Raw genomic sequence first — 14,823 nt, 5'->3', positions numbered from 1 at the left:
TTGAAACGTTATATTAAAAACTACAGTGTTTATTAGGTCATTGTCCTGTTAGAGATAGTGTGATCTTCATTTTCTTGTAGCTGCTAACCAGAGCACCAACCCTGGTACGAGAGAATCTGCTGTTTAATCTGTTATTTGATCCACAGTATCATATTGTGTTTGTTACATATGATTGAAACACTGCCAGAGGAGTGTGTCTGTAAAGTGCCAGAAACAATTCCTATGATCAACCAGAGATCAAACTCCAGCATTTTGGCTGCAAATGGCAACTAACACCTGTTGGTAATGCTACATCGGGTCAAATTCTCACTATAAGGGAAATGATGTTATGTATTGATAACTTCCATACCACTTATGAATGTCATCATCTAAAGGATTAAAGGTGCAAATTTATGCTTTTGTTGATTTTGTTCACAAACACCCTTCTATCCACCATGGAGAATGGTACATTCCTTCCAGTATTATATGTGTTAGTTTGTAAATCTTGTAATGCTTTGAGGACTACTCAAGGCATATGTCCTTTTTGGCTGACTATGTGCAGTTTCTGGCTCTCAGTATTGCTGAGTCATGTTCAGATGTAGTGTACATTGATTTGTAAATTGTCAGTTGAGTGACCTTTTTGTATATTGCACCTACCTTTCTTCAGGCAGATTAATTGAAACAGATTCATTGTTGTCATTTTACATGCATGCATAAATATTAATAATAGAGACTGTGGAACAGATGACATTTCTGGGGCCAAAAACCATTAGTCCCTTATGTGGTTCCAACATATTGATGATATATGTTGTGTGTTAAAGCTGAGCTGTCAAATTTTATAGAACATATACGTCCATTGATATAGTTGAAATTCAGCTGGTACTATGCTTATCTGATAAAATTTTCAGACCACCACTATAATTCACTACATGTTAAGTCCATCAACAGTACATGCACATTGACAATTGCTATCCTTACCATGTTACACAGTTTATCAACCAGTTATAGAATTCTACTGCTGACTGTATCCCAAAGTGCTGAAGAATGTCATCAGGCAGGTTAAAGCAATGCATTACAGCAAAAGAACAAGTAGATCTCAATGTTGCCATCTTCACTGTGAGTAATACCCATACTAACATGTGGTGAAACTCTGAAGCTTGATTACTTTGCTTACTACACACCCATAAAGAAGATTCTTAGCTCAGAAAAAGGACAGAACAGTCTATGGTGCCAGTTTGTGACTTTTGTGGAGGTCGCTGTGCTAGCAGTTAAAGATTCAAATACACCTTGATGAACATATGGTAATGGAAAGGAAAGTCCTTGGTGGATGGGATATCTGTAAAATGAATAGTTGAAGTGCCAAGTCGTCCCCAGGTACATGAGTGAGAACACTGCTAGCTTTCAAGTGAACTGTCCTTAAGAGCTGTAGAGTACACATGTATACACACCTGTACTACTGTATTGTTCTGGTTGACCACATTGTGCAGTTGGGGTGAGGGTTTTGTGTCACGGGGGTTGCAGAGAAAGGAGACCAGGGGCCTGGGATAGGAATGTGACACAAGTGAGCTCGTTCTGGCCCCAGGCAGTAGGAGTTGTGCTCGGTGCACTATATGACATGTGACGTGGTGGGGGGGGGGATTTGTTTTTTTGGGGGGGGGGGGGGGGACAATGGAAAATAGGGAATTAAGGATATTCTGGAGAAGAGGATGAGTGAAGTTAGGGTCTTGGGGCAGGAGTGGGTGTTCGCATGGGGCAGGGTTTAATGAAGATTGAGGTCAGGAGGATTACAGGATTGGAGGATGTGTTGTAAGGGCAGCTCCCATCCCCATAAGTCAGTGAAGTTGGTATTTTGCTTGGGAGGGGATCTAGGTGACATAGTTTATGAAGCAGGCATTGGAATTAAGTACATTCAGTTTGGCAGTGGCCATTCATTCAGGTGCACAAATAGTTGATGGTAATGCCAACATAAAATGCTGTGCAGGAATTACTGTGGAGCTGGTATGTTACATCACCGCTTTCACAGGCTGTGTTAAAGCTTAAAACAAGTTTTCCACCAGGATTGTCATCAGAAACTAAAAATATGTATGTTTAGAACAGGCATCTTACGTCTGTTGCACCATTCTCAAATTATGTAGTATATGCATGTCAGAGGCATTTCAATAACCTCCACCCCTCATATTAATTTTGGCTAGGATTGCATTGAGCACAGGAGCACACTTACAGTAGTGAGCAGCAAGAGATAATGTCAGCATTTGTGCTACTGTTAACAGTATATAACTTGGACCAGTTGATAGCAAAACAGGTCACTTTGTTTTTTCACATTATGTCTTGATGCCACTTACCACTGTGCATGTGCTCAAGTGCTTGATGTGTGCCTAACCAAAATTAATTTGTGGGTTGTACTGAAATGCCTTTAATATGCATCATAGTATATCACTTGAAAATGGCACAATAGTTGAAACAAGCCTTTTATTAACAATAATAAATTTTAAATGATGACTAACTGACAACCTCAGCTTCCGACAGGTGTTGTTGATATACCTCGATGTGGACAGCTGAAAATGTGTGCCCCGACCGGGATCTCCTGCTTACATGGCAGACGCTCTATCCATCTGAGCCACTGAGGACACAGATGAATAGCGCGACTGCAGGGACTTATCCCTTGCACGCCTCCCATGAGACTCACACTCCCAACTGTCCACAATTCTACATACGTATTGTACCTTATAGACATTTGCCCACTCACTCATTACTCGCGCATGCTTTGGCGATTCCCGTAAGAGTTTGGGCAACCTGTGCGCATTCGCACAGACGAAGGTCAATGGCTGGGTAGCCTTTAACTATATATACGAAGACAGTAACTTGTTCTCGAAAGAACAGTTACTTTTGATGACCGTGCAGCTTTTCCCTGGAATAAATGATGACTAACTGACAACCTCAGCTGCCGACAGGTGTTGTTGATATACCTTGATGTGGACAGCTGAAAATGTGTGCCCCGACCGGGACTCGAACCCGGGATCTCCTGCTTACATGGCAGACGCTCTATCCATCTGGCTCAGTTTTGTAGTTTGCAGCTTACCTAGCTAAGACTGTAAGACCATTAGAAGTTTATGAGTATTACATTTCTGATTGTGCTCATTATTATGGTTTAGCAGAACACACACTAACAACATTGCCAAACTCACCCGAATGCACTCACCCACATTTAGAATGTCATCACATCTGCAGGTGGGTGCATAAGGCTGACTGTGGTTGTAAGGGGGGGGGGGGAGAAGGAATATGTACTTACATTAGATAAAGACTAGTAGCTGACCGAGCGAGGTGGCGCAGTGGTTAGCACACTGGACTCGCATTCGGGAGGACGACGGTTCAATCCCGTCTCCAGCCATCCTGATTTAGGTTTTCCGTGATTTCCCTAAAACGTTTCAGGCAAATGCCGGGATGGTTCCTTTGAAAGGGCACGGCCGATTTCCTTCCCCATGCTTCCCTAACCCGAGCTTGTGCTCCGTCTCAAATGACCTCGTTGTCGACGGGACGTTAAACAACACTAACCTAACTAGTAGCTGAAAAACCTATTAGATTTTTGTACTGCAATATGTGTCTTTGCTACATCAGTCAGATGTAATTGAGTGGTTCCCTTTCCTAATTTTTGCCTTTGTTCTTTTTTGAGTTTCATTAAATAAGAGATAAAGTCAAGTAATCTCATAACACTGTGCAACAATGAAAATGTAAATCAAATGAAAATAGCCAATTCCTACCAGTTTTAATGTGCTGACCATGAATATCACAAAGGTAATTCAAAATTAGCTCTGGTTTTCATTTTACACTGTTGTATTATGGTGAGATAATTATATACAGATTTTTATGTTAAGTTCAAAATCAAATATTATAATGGTTTGTCAGAGACATAATAATTAGTAACAGTGGATTATATTACTGTCCCTGGTTTTACTTGTGTGCAATATTTTGGATATACCAGTTTTAGTGATCCTTTTGTCCCACTCCTCTTCAACTTCAGTGACTTTATTAATGAATGTGGTTGCACTGCTATTAGGTATGCAATTAAGATATACTAAATATTGCTGCTTTCTCTTTGAATGGGATAGCTGAGCTCACACATCTCATTACAGTAAACATGAATGGCCCACCACAGAAAATCTCTTCCACCAGGTATAAAGAACATTCAGAGTGAACCTCTAGTAGACCCTGAAAAGATTCTGCTCCCGCCCTTGCACATCAAGTTGGGTCTCATGAAAAACTTTAAGGGAATGAACAAATATGGTGCCGTGTTTAAGGACTTCAGGCAAAAATTCCCATACTTAAGTGATGCAAAAGTAAAGGAGGGCATTTTTGTAGACCCACAGATTTGAGAGCTTTTTGGAGGCCATACTTTTGATGGAATCGTGCAAGGTGATGAGAAGCATGCATGGAAATGTTTTAAGACAGTCTATTTACAGTTCTTAGGGAACAAATGAGCAATAAATTACAAGGAGATTGTAGATAACATGTTGACATCTTATGAAAAACTTGGTTGTAACATGTCACTAAAAATGCATTTCGTACATAGTCATCTTGACTTCTTCCCCAAAGATTGTGGTGGAGTAAATGATGAACATGGGTAGCGATTTCGTCAAGATATTGCCACATTTGAGAAGAGGTATGCCAGAAAGTGAAGCCCTACCATTTTAGGAGATTACTGCTGGACTGTCATAAGGGACGTTCCAGAGTATGTGTATAAATGTCAAGCCAAGCGAAAATGGTCATCTTTTGAATTTATCTCTGAACAAAATATGTAATTGTATGTACTGTACATATGGACATTTAACATTTGTAATCCTTTATATACATTTGTGACCAGTTAATTTATGCATTTTCTTTTGTGCTTTACATAGTTCTGGTGAAAAGTAGATTTACAAAGTATTTTCATTCATGTAATATTATCTTCATTTTTTTTAATATTTTACTTTTGTACTTCCATAATGGCACTAAAATTTATCAATGCATAACACACAACATAATTCAAGTAATTATTCACTTAAAATTTGTTATGCTGAATCTTGGAACATAAATACATATTTAGTTAGTGAGTTATTTATACAAAAATGTAGATTACGTAAAAAAACTAGAGCTAAATATTCAAGAAGATGATGATTTTGTATCATTTTATACTGAAATAAACATAACTAACTCAAAATCGTGCGATTTACACACTTTCACTTCAAATTTGTTAATCGATTTGTTTTGCAATTTTTTGTTCTCAGAAGAAGCAGTCTGCTCGCACGCGGCCAGTGACTGTGGTAGATCAGACAGCTGCTGTGCCAACAGAAGAAGTCAGAAGCTGATGACTGTTGAGCAATAGTTGTGCATCAGCAGGGCAGCTGTAGATTTCTTACCTATGTTCAGACTGAAGAATATGTCTGCAGTACCTGTTAATAGTGGCATATGAGATGTGTTATCTCTTGGCCGGTTTACAGTTCATGTAGCTTTTATACATGTTAAGAACACCAGCATTACTCTATTATTGATTGCTCATGAGCAGTGATGTTAGGGCTTGAGATTTGACTCTGTTACTGTTCTTATGGTGTGACATTTCACCAAGATTTTATAGACGAGTTTTGATTATAATGTTGTTTCTGTGTGCCATAACATTCATGTTTGAGAGTTAGATTGTAAATGTAAAATTAGCCATACTTTTTATGAATATGTAAAATGAGATTCAATAATGCAGAGGTATTTCTTACAATGCTTTAAAACAACTTGTGCCAACTTTGGTGACATTTACATTTCTCTGCACCCTGTTATATTACTGCTGTGACTCACTGAGGTCTGTTTCATCACTTTGAGTTACTTTTTAGATTTCAGGTTTAGACAAAATGTGCTCTGCTAAATGCAGAGTTGTGAAACATTATTTTGCTGTTAGAATGAACTATTCACCCTTTGGACAACATGAAACAAAACTTTTTGAATTTGTTGCAGTAATATTGTATATTTTGTTAACAGATTTCAATGAGACACAGTTTTGCTGTAAGTGTTGAATTAAATGCTGCTAAGGGAAGAAAAATCATAAGTGCAAATGGACAACTTTGAATGATCCTTTGGACAACATGAAACAAAACTTTTTTTGAATTTGTTGCAGTAATATTGTATATTTTGTTAACAGATTTCAATGAGACACAGTTTTGCTGTAAGTGTTGAATTAAATGCTGCTAAGGGAAGAAAAATCATAAGTGCAAATGGACAACTTTGAATGATAGCCTTAAGACTAGTGGATTACAGTCAAAAACATTAGGATTCATTTTCCTCATTGGATGAGAAACACCAGAGAGACATCCATTTTTTATCTACCTTTTAAAAGAGCATTTATACTTTTTGTTGTATTATCAGAATCCAAGTAAAATGTTAATACTTTGGAGGTCATTGTATAGTGATGCATAGAAATGATATTAAAGCATATTGCGAGGGAGTGACTGAATTAGTGTGTATGTTTGAAAATTAAAGTTTGTGTAGTGTGTACAAATAAGACAGAGAGAATCTGTACTGATGTAAATGTGTTCCTTAGAGTCTGTGTCTCGAATGAAATTGTTTGATTGTTTCATTTCATAGAGAAAGACTGCTCGTATGAAATGTGAGCCGTGTAGGCTTATTTTGTAATGTAGCCATCTATACAGTACATATTGCATATAATCAATATTTGGTTAAATGTCAATTGAATTAGGTGAAATGCACAACAAAACTTTATATAGTGCCAATGTCATTCATTACAGTAGGTATTTATAAATTTAAAATAATACTGATTCCTCACTTTGAAAACTTTTTTAGTTGAGTTTTGTCTATTCTTATTCATTTTGTTCAGTAGCATTTATTTGCTGTATTACAGGATACTTTACAAGCCCCATAGAAACTTAATGTTTCATATGTTTCAATTCTCTTTAAATGTAATATGGATTACATTATTTCATTACAGTTTACTTTACTGTTTTGAGGGTCTTCCCCATTTTTTACAGAATTTCCTCCAGTTTTGGTTTACACGGGTTAAAAAGCACAAAGCTGTGTTGTCGCATGGTCTTAAATAACTAAGTCAACAGGCACTTAGAAAACATTAATGTAATGGGGAACTCTGTGGGCTACAAAGCGTATTACTTAAGATTTCTATACTCTATAATTTAAGGCTCAACGTTTGGCTGACATTATTTAAAAACACTTCCTGTTTTTGAGAGGAGCTGTATTGTCATTTGTGTGTGTTGCTGTTTTCTGATTTGCTTGCTTTTTTTTATATAGTAGTGTCTTTAGTTAATAACTTGAGCACATGCAAGTAATTTTAAGCAACGAGAACTTGAAGAGACCTAGTAAATGTAAAAGGCTGAAGCCATGAGCAGACATAATGGCCAGAAGCTCAGTATAGTGAAAACCAGAACTTGATGTAGTGTAATTCCTCATTTGTCTCTCTTGTTTTTATGATGCATCATGTATAAATTATGTAGTCCAGCCATAAGTAAGATTATTATTGCACACACTAAAAAGATTGAATCTGAGCCCTTTCATTTCTAAATATGATTGAACTGTACAGTTATTACATCAGTTGTGCTAAATTTTTCTGCAAAGCAACATTTACCCAAAACAGTAAACAAAATAAGAGGGATTGCTGTATCCTCATTCCTATGTGTTACTCAGGAAAGCTTTCTGCTGATGCCAGTCTTAGTAGTTTATGTTCCTCATATATGTTGCTAGTTATCACAGTTTAGTGGCAGATATGTGTAATATTAACTGATGTTGTTTATAGGTATTTATTGAAAACAGTATCATGCATATTATTTAGCTTGTCTAACTTTTTCCTTGTGTTTATATTTACATCATATCATTTTGTCTGTTATCTGTGAAAACTTATAATGGTTTGCAATTATTTTATTACCGAGAATTTGATGCTGTAGATACTACACAAATATATGTTTGTAATTTGTACGGATTGCACATTTCATCCCTGTTATGGGCCACCAAATATGAGACATAAATCTTCGTTTCACTTTGTTTCACATGTGTTAATCATATCCTAGTCATGCATTGTTCCCTTATTTTGTATTTGTTCAGCTATTTGCACATGAATGCCATTATCACTTAAGTAATGTAATTTCAATTTTTCTTTTGTGACATGTGTCTAATATAGTTTTCTTATTTCTGAGTGTATGCTGCCATATTGTACTTTGCGTAGTTTCTTTATATGAGAGATTTGTCTCTTAAACTTGTAAACTCATCGAGAACTATTAATTCATTTACTTTGATTCACATTTTCCACCCCTTTTGTTCATTGGATTGATTGTTACATTTTGATGCAGTCTTCTCATTAAAGACGATAACTTGCTGTAACACCCTGAAAATACTCTTTACAGAAGCGGTTCCAGGTTTTCCCCCAATATGTCTTGTACATCTTAGAACATTGCAACCACTTATCTCAAATGTTTTGAAGAATAGCAGTTGAGTAATTTAAGATTAAGTGTTTGAAAATTGATTTCATTCTCTAATTTATGCTGTATGTAAAATTATCCCAGCCTGTTCCAAATGTGTTTGAAACTATGTTTCGGTTCATTCAGATCTTCCGTAGCACTGCTGATAAAATTTAATTTGGATATTCTGACTTTTACTTTCCTCCTCAGTTGTATGTGTAAATTTTCATTGCAATCGTACATTTTGTGACAGGTTATTTGTGTCAGTCACAAAATATTTTTTCAGCAAATCAAGCTAACTTAATTGAAAGCTTGCGTTCCTGATGCCCTTTTTCGCTGTATGATGATTGGCAGAAGAATCTCTTTTCAATTTTTGTAGGAAATTCTCTGATTGTAAGTAAGTATTATTCAGTATCTGCTACACATTGTCTTTCTTTCACCTTTTAGTCTGTACTGCACCATAACTCCTTCACTGTCTTATAAAGAATTGAATTCTTTTTAATATTCATAACAGCCACATAATTCCTCCTTCTGTGCTTCTTTTTGTCATTGCTACACTTAGCTTGTTGCGTAGAAGATTTACCCATTAATGTTGTTCTCTCTTTTTTCCTTTCTTTTTTCTCCCTCCAAATGCAGTAGGTTTGTGATTTGAATGGTTATAAGATCTTTACAGCATTGTAATTGCTTTTCATGTGTAATGGACTGATATGTAGCACAGAACAGAAAACATTATTCAAACTAGCTTTCGAGCTCTTGTTTCTTTTCTAGCAAACCTCCACACATTCACACACACAACCACACAGGCACTCTGACACACATTCCTGTAGCTGCAAGAGTGTGCATTTGGGTGTCTGTGTGGTTGTATGTGTCAGTGTGTGTACTTTTTCTAGAAAAAGAGCAAAAGCCTGAAAGCTAGTGTTAATACTTTCTGTTACATATATCGCACATATGTGCGCTATAAATGAGTGGTTGCCTTTCCCTATTTTACACACTGATCCATCTAAAAATTTCCATTATTATTGTGTAAGGTTATGGAATTGGTTTCATATGAAAATAGGAATTGGTTTCATATGAAAATAGGAATTGGTTTCATATGAAAATAGGAATTGCAAGCATAATAGCCAATTAATTACTATAGTTTCATATTCAGCTATTTGCTAGGGAACTTCATAGCCAATTTGCATTTCTCAGGTTTTTACATACATTTTAAAAAACATTGTTCCTTACTCTGTTTGAGTAACATGAGGTATCATATGCCCATCAGAGGCTTCAATCTCTCTCTCTCTCTCTCTCTCTCTCTCTCTCTCTCTCGTGTGTGTGTGTGTGTGTGTGTGTGTGTGTGTGTGTGTTGTCCATAGAAATAAGCGGAAAAGAGATATTGCCTCGAATGAAATCGTTTTAACATTATGGTATCTAGTCTTGCTGGGATGAAATGTTTCACAAATTGCTAATGGATGAGTGATTTGCTGGTTAAATGTGTTAATACTGACCAAAGGATCTTGTCACATCTGTTGGGTTTTTCAAAACACGAAGGTATGCAGTTTTGTGCATCACTCATTTCATAATTATATTAAGATGTCAGCCTCTCAGGTACATAAATGCAATGGAATATGTGCAAACGCTTAAGACTATAAAGTTTTGTAGCTTCTACATGGTTCTATTATCAGTATTATTCCTGAGGAGCTATCCTGGAACTATATCGTGCTCCCATGACGTCCACTTTGGAGTCCTTTGTAATGGTACACATCATTCCTTCCTTGCATGAGATTTATAGAAGGATCAACTCTTAAACTAGTAGTTAGTCATCATGCAAAACATTAGTGCATGATTAAGTTTTGAGATGTAGATAATTGAATTTTAAATTCAGTGTGGCCTGTTGCCATACCACAGTTATGAACTTTCTCTAATTTTACTATATATTACATTTTTCTTTCTATTTAATCAACAAAATTGTAAACTGCTATGTAGGCAATGTCAGTTTAATAATAACTGATTAACTATTGCAAAAGTTGTATTTATACATATGAATGACTGAAGAATCAGTGCAAAATATCCTAACTTCATTGGGTGCCATCACTTTTTGCTCCCTATTCTTCCAGTTAGTACAAATGATTCTACATTTCTTTGTACTAATGAAATAGAATTTCACTGTGTGAATACTATTTGGCTAATTCAACTCCTTGTATTTCGAAAGTAGAAAGTATTTATATCCACTGTATGACATGGTGTAACGAACTGGTAGATATTTGTTGCGGCTTACTCATGTTAACTTAAGTGATAGTGTAATATGCTGTAACACTGTATTTAGGTGGGAAAGGTACTGGTCACAAGATCTTGAAGTACATATATTTCAAATACAGTAATGTGCCAAAGATTGATTGTATTGTTCCAGTGGTTAGTTTAGCACACTTTTCAAGAGCTTGAAAACTCAGGATCATTTCATTTAAGTTTTTTTTATTAGTTTCTTACAGGTATGTATCTTATTGTGGGGAAAATTAGGTTTTCAGAACATCTTATGTGCGACGTAGCACATTAATATGTGTAAATGTACTGTAGGTTGAGGGTTATGACTTCAGGATGGGCAGGGACCTTGATGTACATGTGTGCATGTAAAAGCGCAGGCATTTGTGTCCTTGTATGAAAGTGCATGTTTGATTATGTGTCTGCTAATACACTCATACACGTCCATCAGAAATTGAGACATAAAGCTGTTATGGATGCTGACTTCCTTAAACCAGTGTAAGATTTTGTTTGTTTCCATTCATCTTTCAAGTATCTGCTCATAGGTAAAAAGTTATATAACCCCAGTGTGCCATGAATTGTAATATAATGGTCTGTCCTTGGCATACACTGTTAAAATAAAAAATCTGTCTAGCCATATTTTTGATGGTGCATTGTTGGATTTATAGTAAATTTTCTGTTACTTATCTGTGGTATTTATGCCTTTGGTTTTGCCAGTTGATGCCCAAGAAAAGTATTTAAACATGAATAAAATTAGCCTCAGTTTTCCAGTGGAAACCTTTGTTTCTGCTCTTCTTAAAGTGCTTTGCCTTCTAAAACTTTAGCCACTTTGTGCTGTAGAGTAGCCAACATTAGCAGAAAAATGCATATTATAGTTATGAATGATTGTGATTATTTATTTTGCTCGTTGGTTGTTTTATATGTAGTTGGTTTAACAATGTCAGCCGATGATAGACAAAGTTTCCTTAAATTCAAGTAATGGACGTTTTAAGGGTGCAGATTTGTTAATTCAGTTTCACTGGGGAAAAAAAAATCTGTTGCTGTGTATAGTTGAGCAAACTCAGTCATCAAAATCATTAGATTCCATAAGCTGAATAATATTTATGGGTTAAGAAGACTAAAATTAGCTGCCTTCAAGTCTCTATTGTTAATTTTGTATTTGTAAGAAATTCTTTTGTTTTCCACTGCTCCTGAAATGTTGTCCACTTGTTTAACTTTCTTATTTATAGAATATCTTACATTTTACATTAAGATCGGAGCAATATTTGCATCAACATGGCTTAAAATAGGATGTTAAATGTGCCTCATGCCAGTAAGTTAATTTCTCCGTAATATTCTGTGCATTTTGCATGTTGAGATTGTATATTTCTTTATTGAAAACATTTAGACAGTAACATAGCTGACATTCAAAGTACATCATGCCTCATGATGTTATATAAGCTTTGTATAATAAGATCCATAAACTGAAGAAGGGCCTTGTTTATTGAGTGTGAGTGATGTAAGTTACACCTTCATTTTTCTCATACCTTAAGTACTTGAAAGTCTCTTTAATCCAGAACTAAAGGCAGACAAACTATTTTCTTCTGTTTTTTGTTATACTGGACATCTGCTGGACCTCAGTTTCATCAAGGATCTAGAAGGAATCAGCCAAGAATCAGTTGATGGAGCTGTCAAGAATCACTTGAAGTAATCATTTTGGCATTCAGTTGGATTTACAGGAACAAAAAAATCTATTGAAAGACCTGCAGAGTTTTCTTAAAGGAAACGCAAAGTGCAGTCAGATTATAAGTTAATTATTTGTATTTATAACTAAAATTGAGATTTAATTTCGTGATCCTCATGTATATACTACATTTACAAAGATATACATGTCATTTACACATGTAAATTATGTGCTTGAACACTTTTTTGGTAAAATTTTGATTAGAGCCTCATTTGGACGCAGAAACGTATGACACTGATTTTTTTATTTAGTAAATACTTGTCACAGTACAGGTGTTTAACTATACTTGTTTGCAGTAATACTTTATTTCTTGGGGGGCTTACACTCTGTGCAAGTACTTTTAGTTGATTGGGCAGGTCTTGTGTTATATATCGTAAACTGTGACTGTCTCATAGAGGTGACTGTGTTGAGTATGTGACTTGCACAGTGTCATGTTTGCATTATTGTTGTTGATGATGAGAGAAGACTGCTACTCTTAAATATCATCAAGGGAAGCTTAAGATCTCCATCCAGTGAACAGGCCACCATCAACAATTCATTTGGCCAAATTTACAGCACAAAGGAAATTAAGTAAATGAGCAATTAACATTTTACTTTTCTATTTGTGCATTAAGTTCTTGAACTCGGTAGCAGTCATACAACCAGTATAAGAGGTGGTTTATAATTTTAACTAAATCAAGTTACAACTTGATTTTTCTCACATTTAAAGTACTTGATAGTTTCTTAAGTGAGCCTAAAAAATTCTAGGACTGAAAGAACTTGTAGTAACCAAATTCCTGACAAGCCTCCGCTATAATTTTAAACCCTTATCATTGTTTCAAAATGAATCGTAACATTTCCCATTGTCTTCTGAGTGAGAAGAAGAAGAAAGGTGATTTTGACTTTAACTAATTGTGGCACATTATATAATTCAATCTACATTTTAGACTATTTTGTGTAATGACACACTAATGGCAAGAGGCACATTTAGTGTATATCCTCTCCAAAATTTTGTGACTTTCTGTTATTTAAAAGAAATATTAGAAGTGTAACGATACAACTCCACCACTGATGTTACTTCTGCAATATGTCAATTTGTTAGAAAACTGTTTACAGTATTTTATTATAAAATATGAATTACTGTCATATGTGGATAGTTCAGTTTGAAGTCTGTTAGTTTGTATGAATTGTGAACATTTTGCGATGATAGGTAGAAGGCATATGTATTTCCAAAAAGATGCTCATTGCTTTGATATTGTTTAGTACTTCAAGACCTTACAATCTGTTGTGCAACAGGCTTGATGGTACTAGAAATAGATGTACCAGATAAATCCTGTTGAAATTATTATTATTGTATGGGGGAGGGGGGGGGGAGGGAGAAGTTAACTGTTAAAGGAAATGAGGTAAAAGGAAAAATATTGTTTTGTGTATGAAATTATTATATTTGTTGCATTGTATAAACTTGATTTTATTGTACTTTAGAGATACATTTATAAGCATGTCTATCACCTTTTATTTAAGATTACTATCTTTTTACTAGTACAAAATATTTTTCATTGCTCAATTCTAATAAATTTTGTATATACTGCTGGTCAGTACTCACTGATATATTGTGTATATTAATGTGAAATTTGAATATAAAAGTATTTATTTGGTACACAAAGTACTACTTGTTTCCAAGTCTTTGTTCTTGCCATTTTTACTGTAATCATATCCTCACTTTAACTTATTATACTTTTCCTTGTATAAAATAGGTATGTTTTCTGTTTCATGTTTCCTCTTTATGAGTGTCGCACTTTTGTTCATATTTTGTCTGGGCTCTTTATTTCGTTTGCTCCCGTGTGCTTTATACAGGACTCTTTGAAATAGATCCCTGTCCTATTATTTGTTTATCAAAACAGTAGTACTTTTATTATCCAGCTTCTTCAGTTCGTGTTTGCTATATTCTTCGTGTGGGTCTCTGAAATAGAGCATTGTTCCATCCCTTGTCTTAACAAAAGCAGTAGTCTTTTTCACTTTGGTGAAGCGGAAGTCCTATAGCTTTTATATTCTCGCCTTTGGCCTTGTTATGATATAATGATGGATTATAGTACATTATTTTATAGGATTTCATCATGTGCTCAACTACCCCAGCTAGCAAGTCTTTTCCTTGGTACTGACTAGCCCTGATTGTGTAATGTTTTGTGAGAACGTATGACATGATTTTTTTGATATGAGTGTGTGTGTGCTTAGCTTGGCTTCATTTGGTGCAAATATACAGAGCAAAACAGAAGGAGAAAATGTAAACAAGTATTAAGAAAACAAACTAACTAAGGTTTTACTGAATACTCAACACTGGACATCAGACATTTGAAAATAAATTTTTCAGTTTTGTATAAAATCCACATCATTTTTTGTCTTAAATGTTTACATTATTGTAGGATTTTGTATTTCATTATGCACATTTGAAAACATTTTCTTCTT

The 14,823-nt window shown here is 35.3% G+C and overlaps 1 protein-coding gene across 2 annotated transcripts in view; it reads left to right on the top strand.

The window, feature by feature from the left end:
* LOC126252857 (G protein-coupled receptor kinase 2) overlaps positions 1-7,999 on the top strand; it is a 208,947-nt gene extending 200,948 nt beyond the window's left edge. For both annotated transcript variants that reach the window (XM_049953810.1, XM_049953811.1), the window contains one exon: positions 5,241-7,999. In XM_049953810.1, coding sequence (XP_049809767.1) covers positions 5,241-5,321 — 81 coding nt within the window. In that variant the 3' untranslated portion in view covers positions 5,322-7,999. The remainder of the gene's footprint in view (positions 1-5,240) is intronic.
* The last annotated feature ends 6,824 nt before the right edge of the window (positions 8,000-14,823 follow it).

This window comes from Schistocerca nitens, chromosome 4 (assembly GCF_023898315.1).
Source record: "Schistocerca nitens isolate TAMUIC-IGC-003100 chromosome 4, iqSchNite1.1, whole genome shotgun sequence".
Lineage (NCBI taxonomy): Eukaryota > Metazoa > Arthropoda > Insecta > Orthoptera > Acrididae > Schistocerca > Schistocerca nitens.
This window is presented reverse-complemented; position numbering and strand designations above follow the sequence as displayed.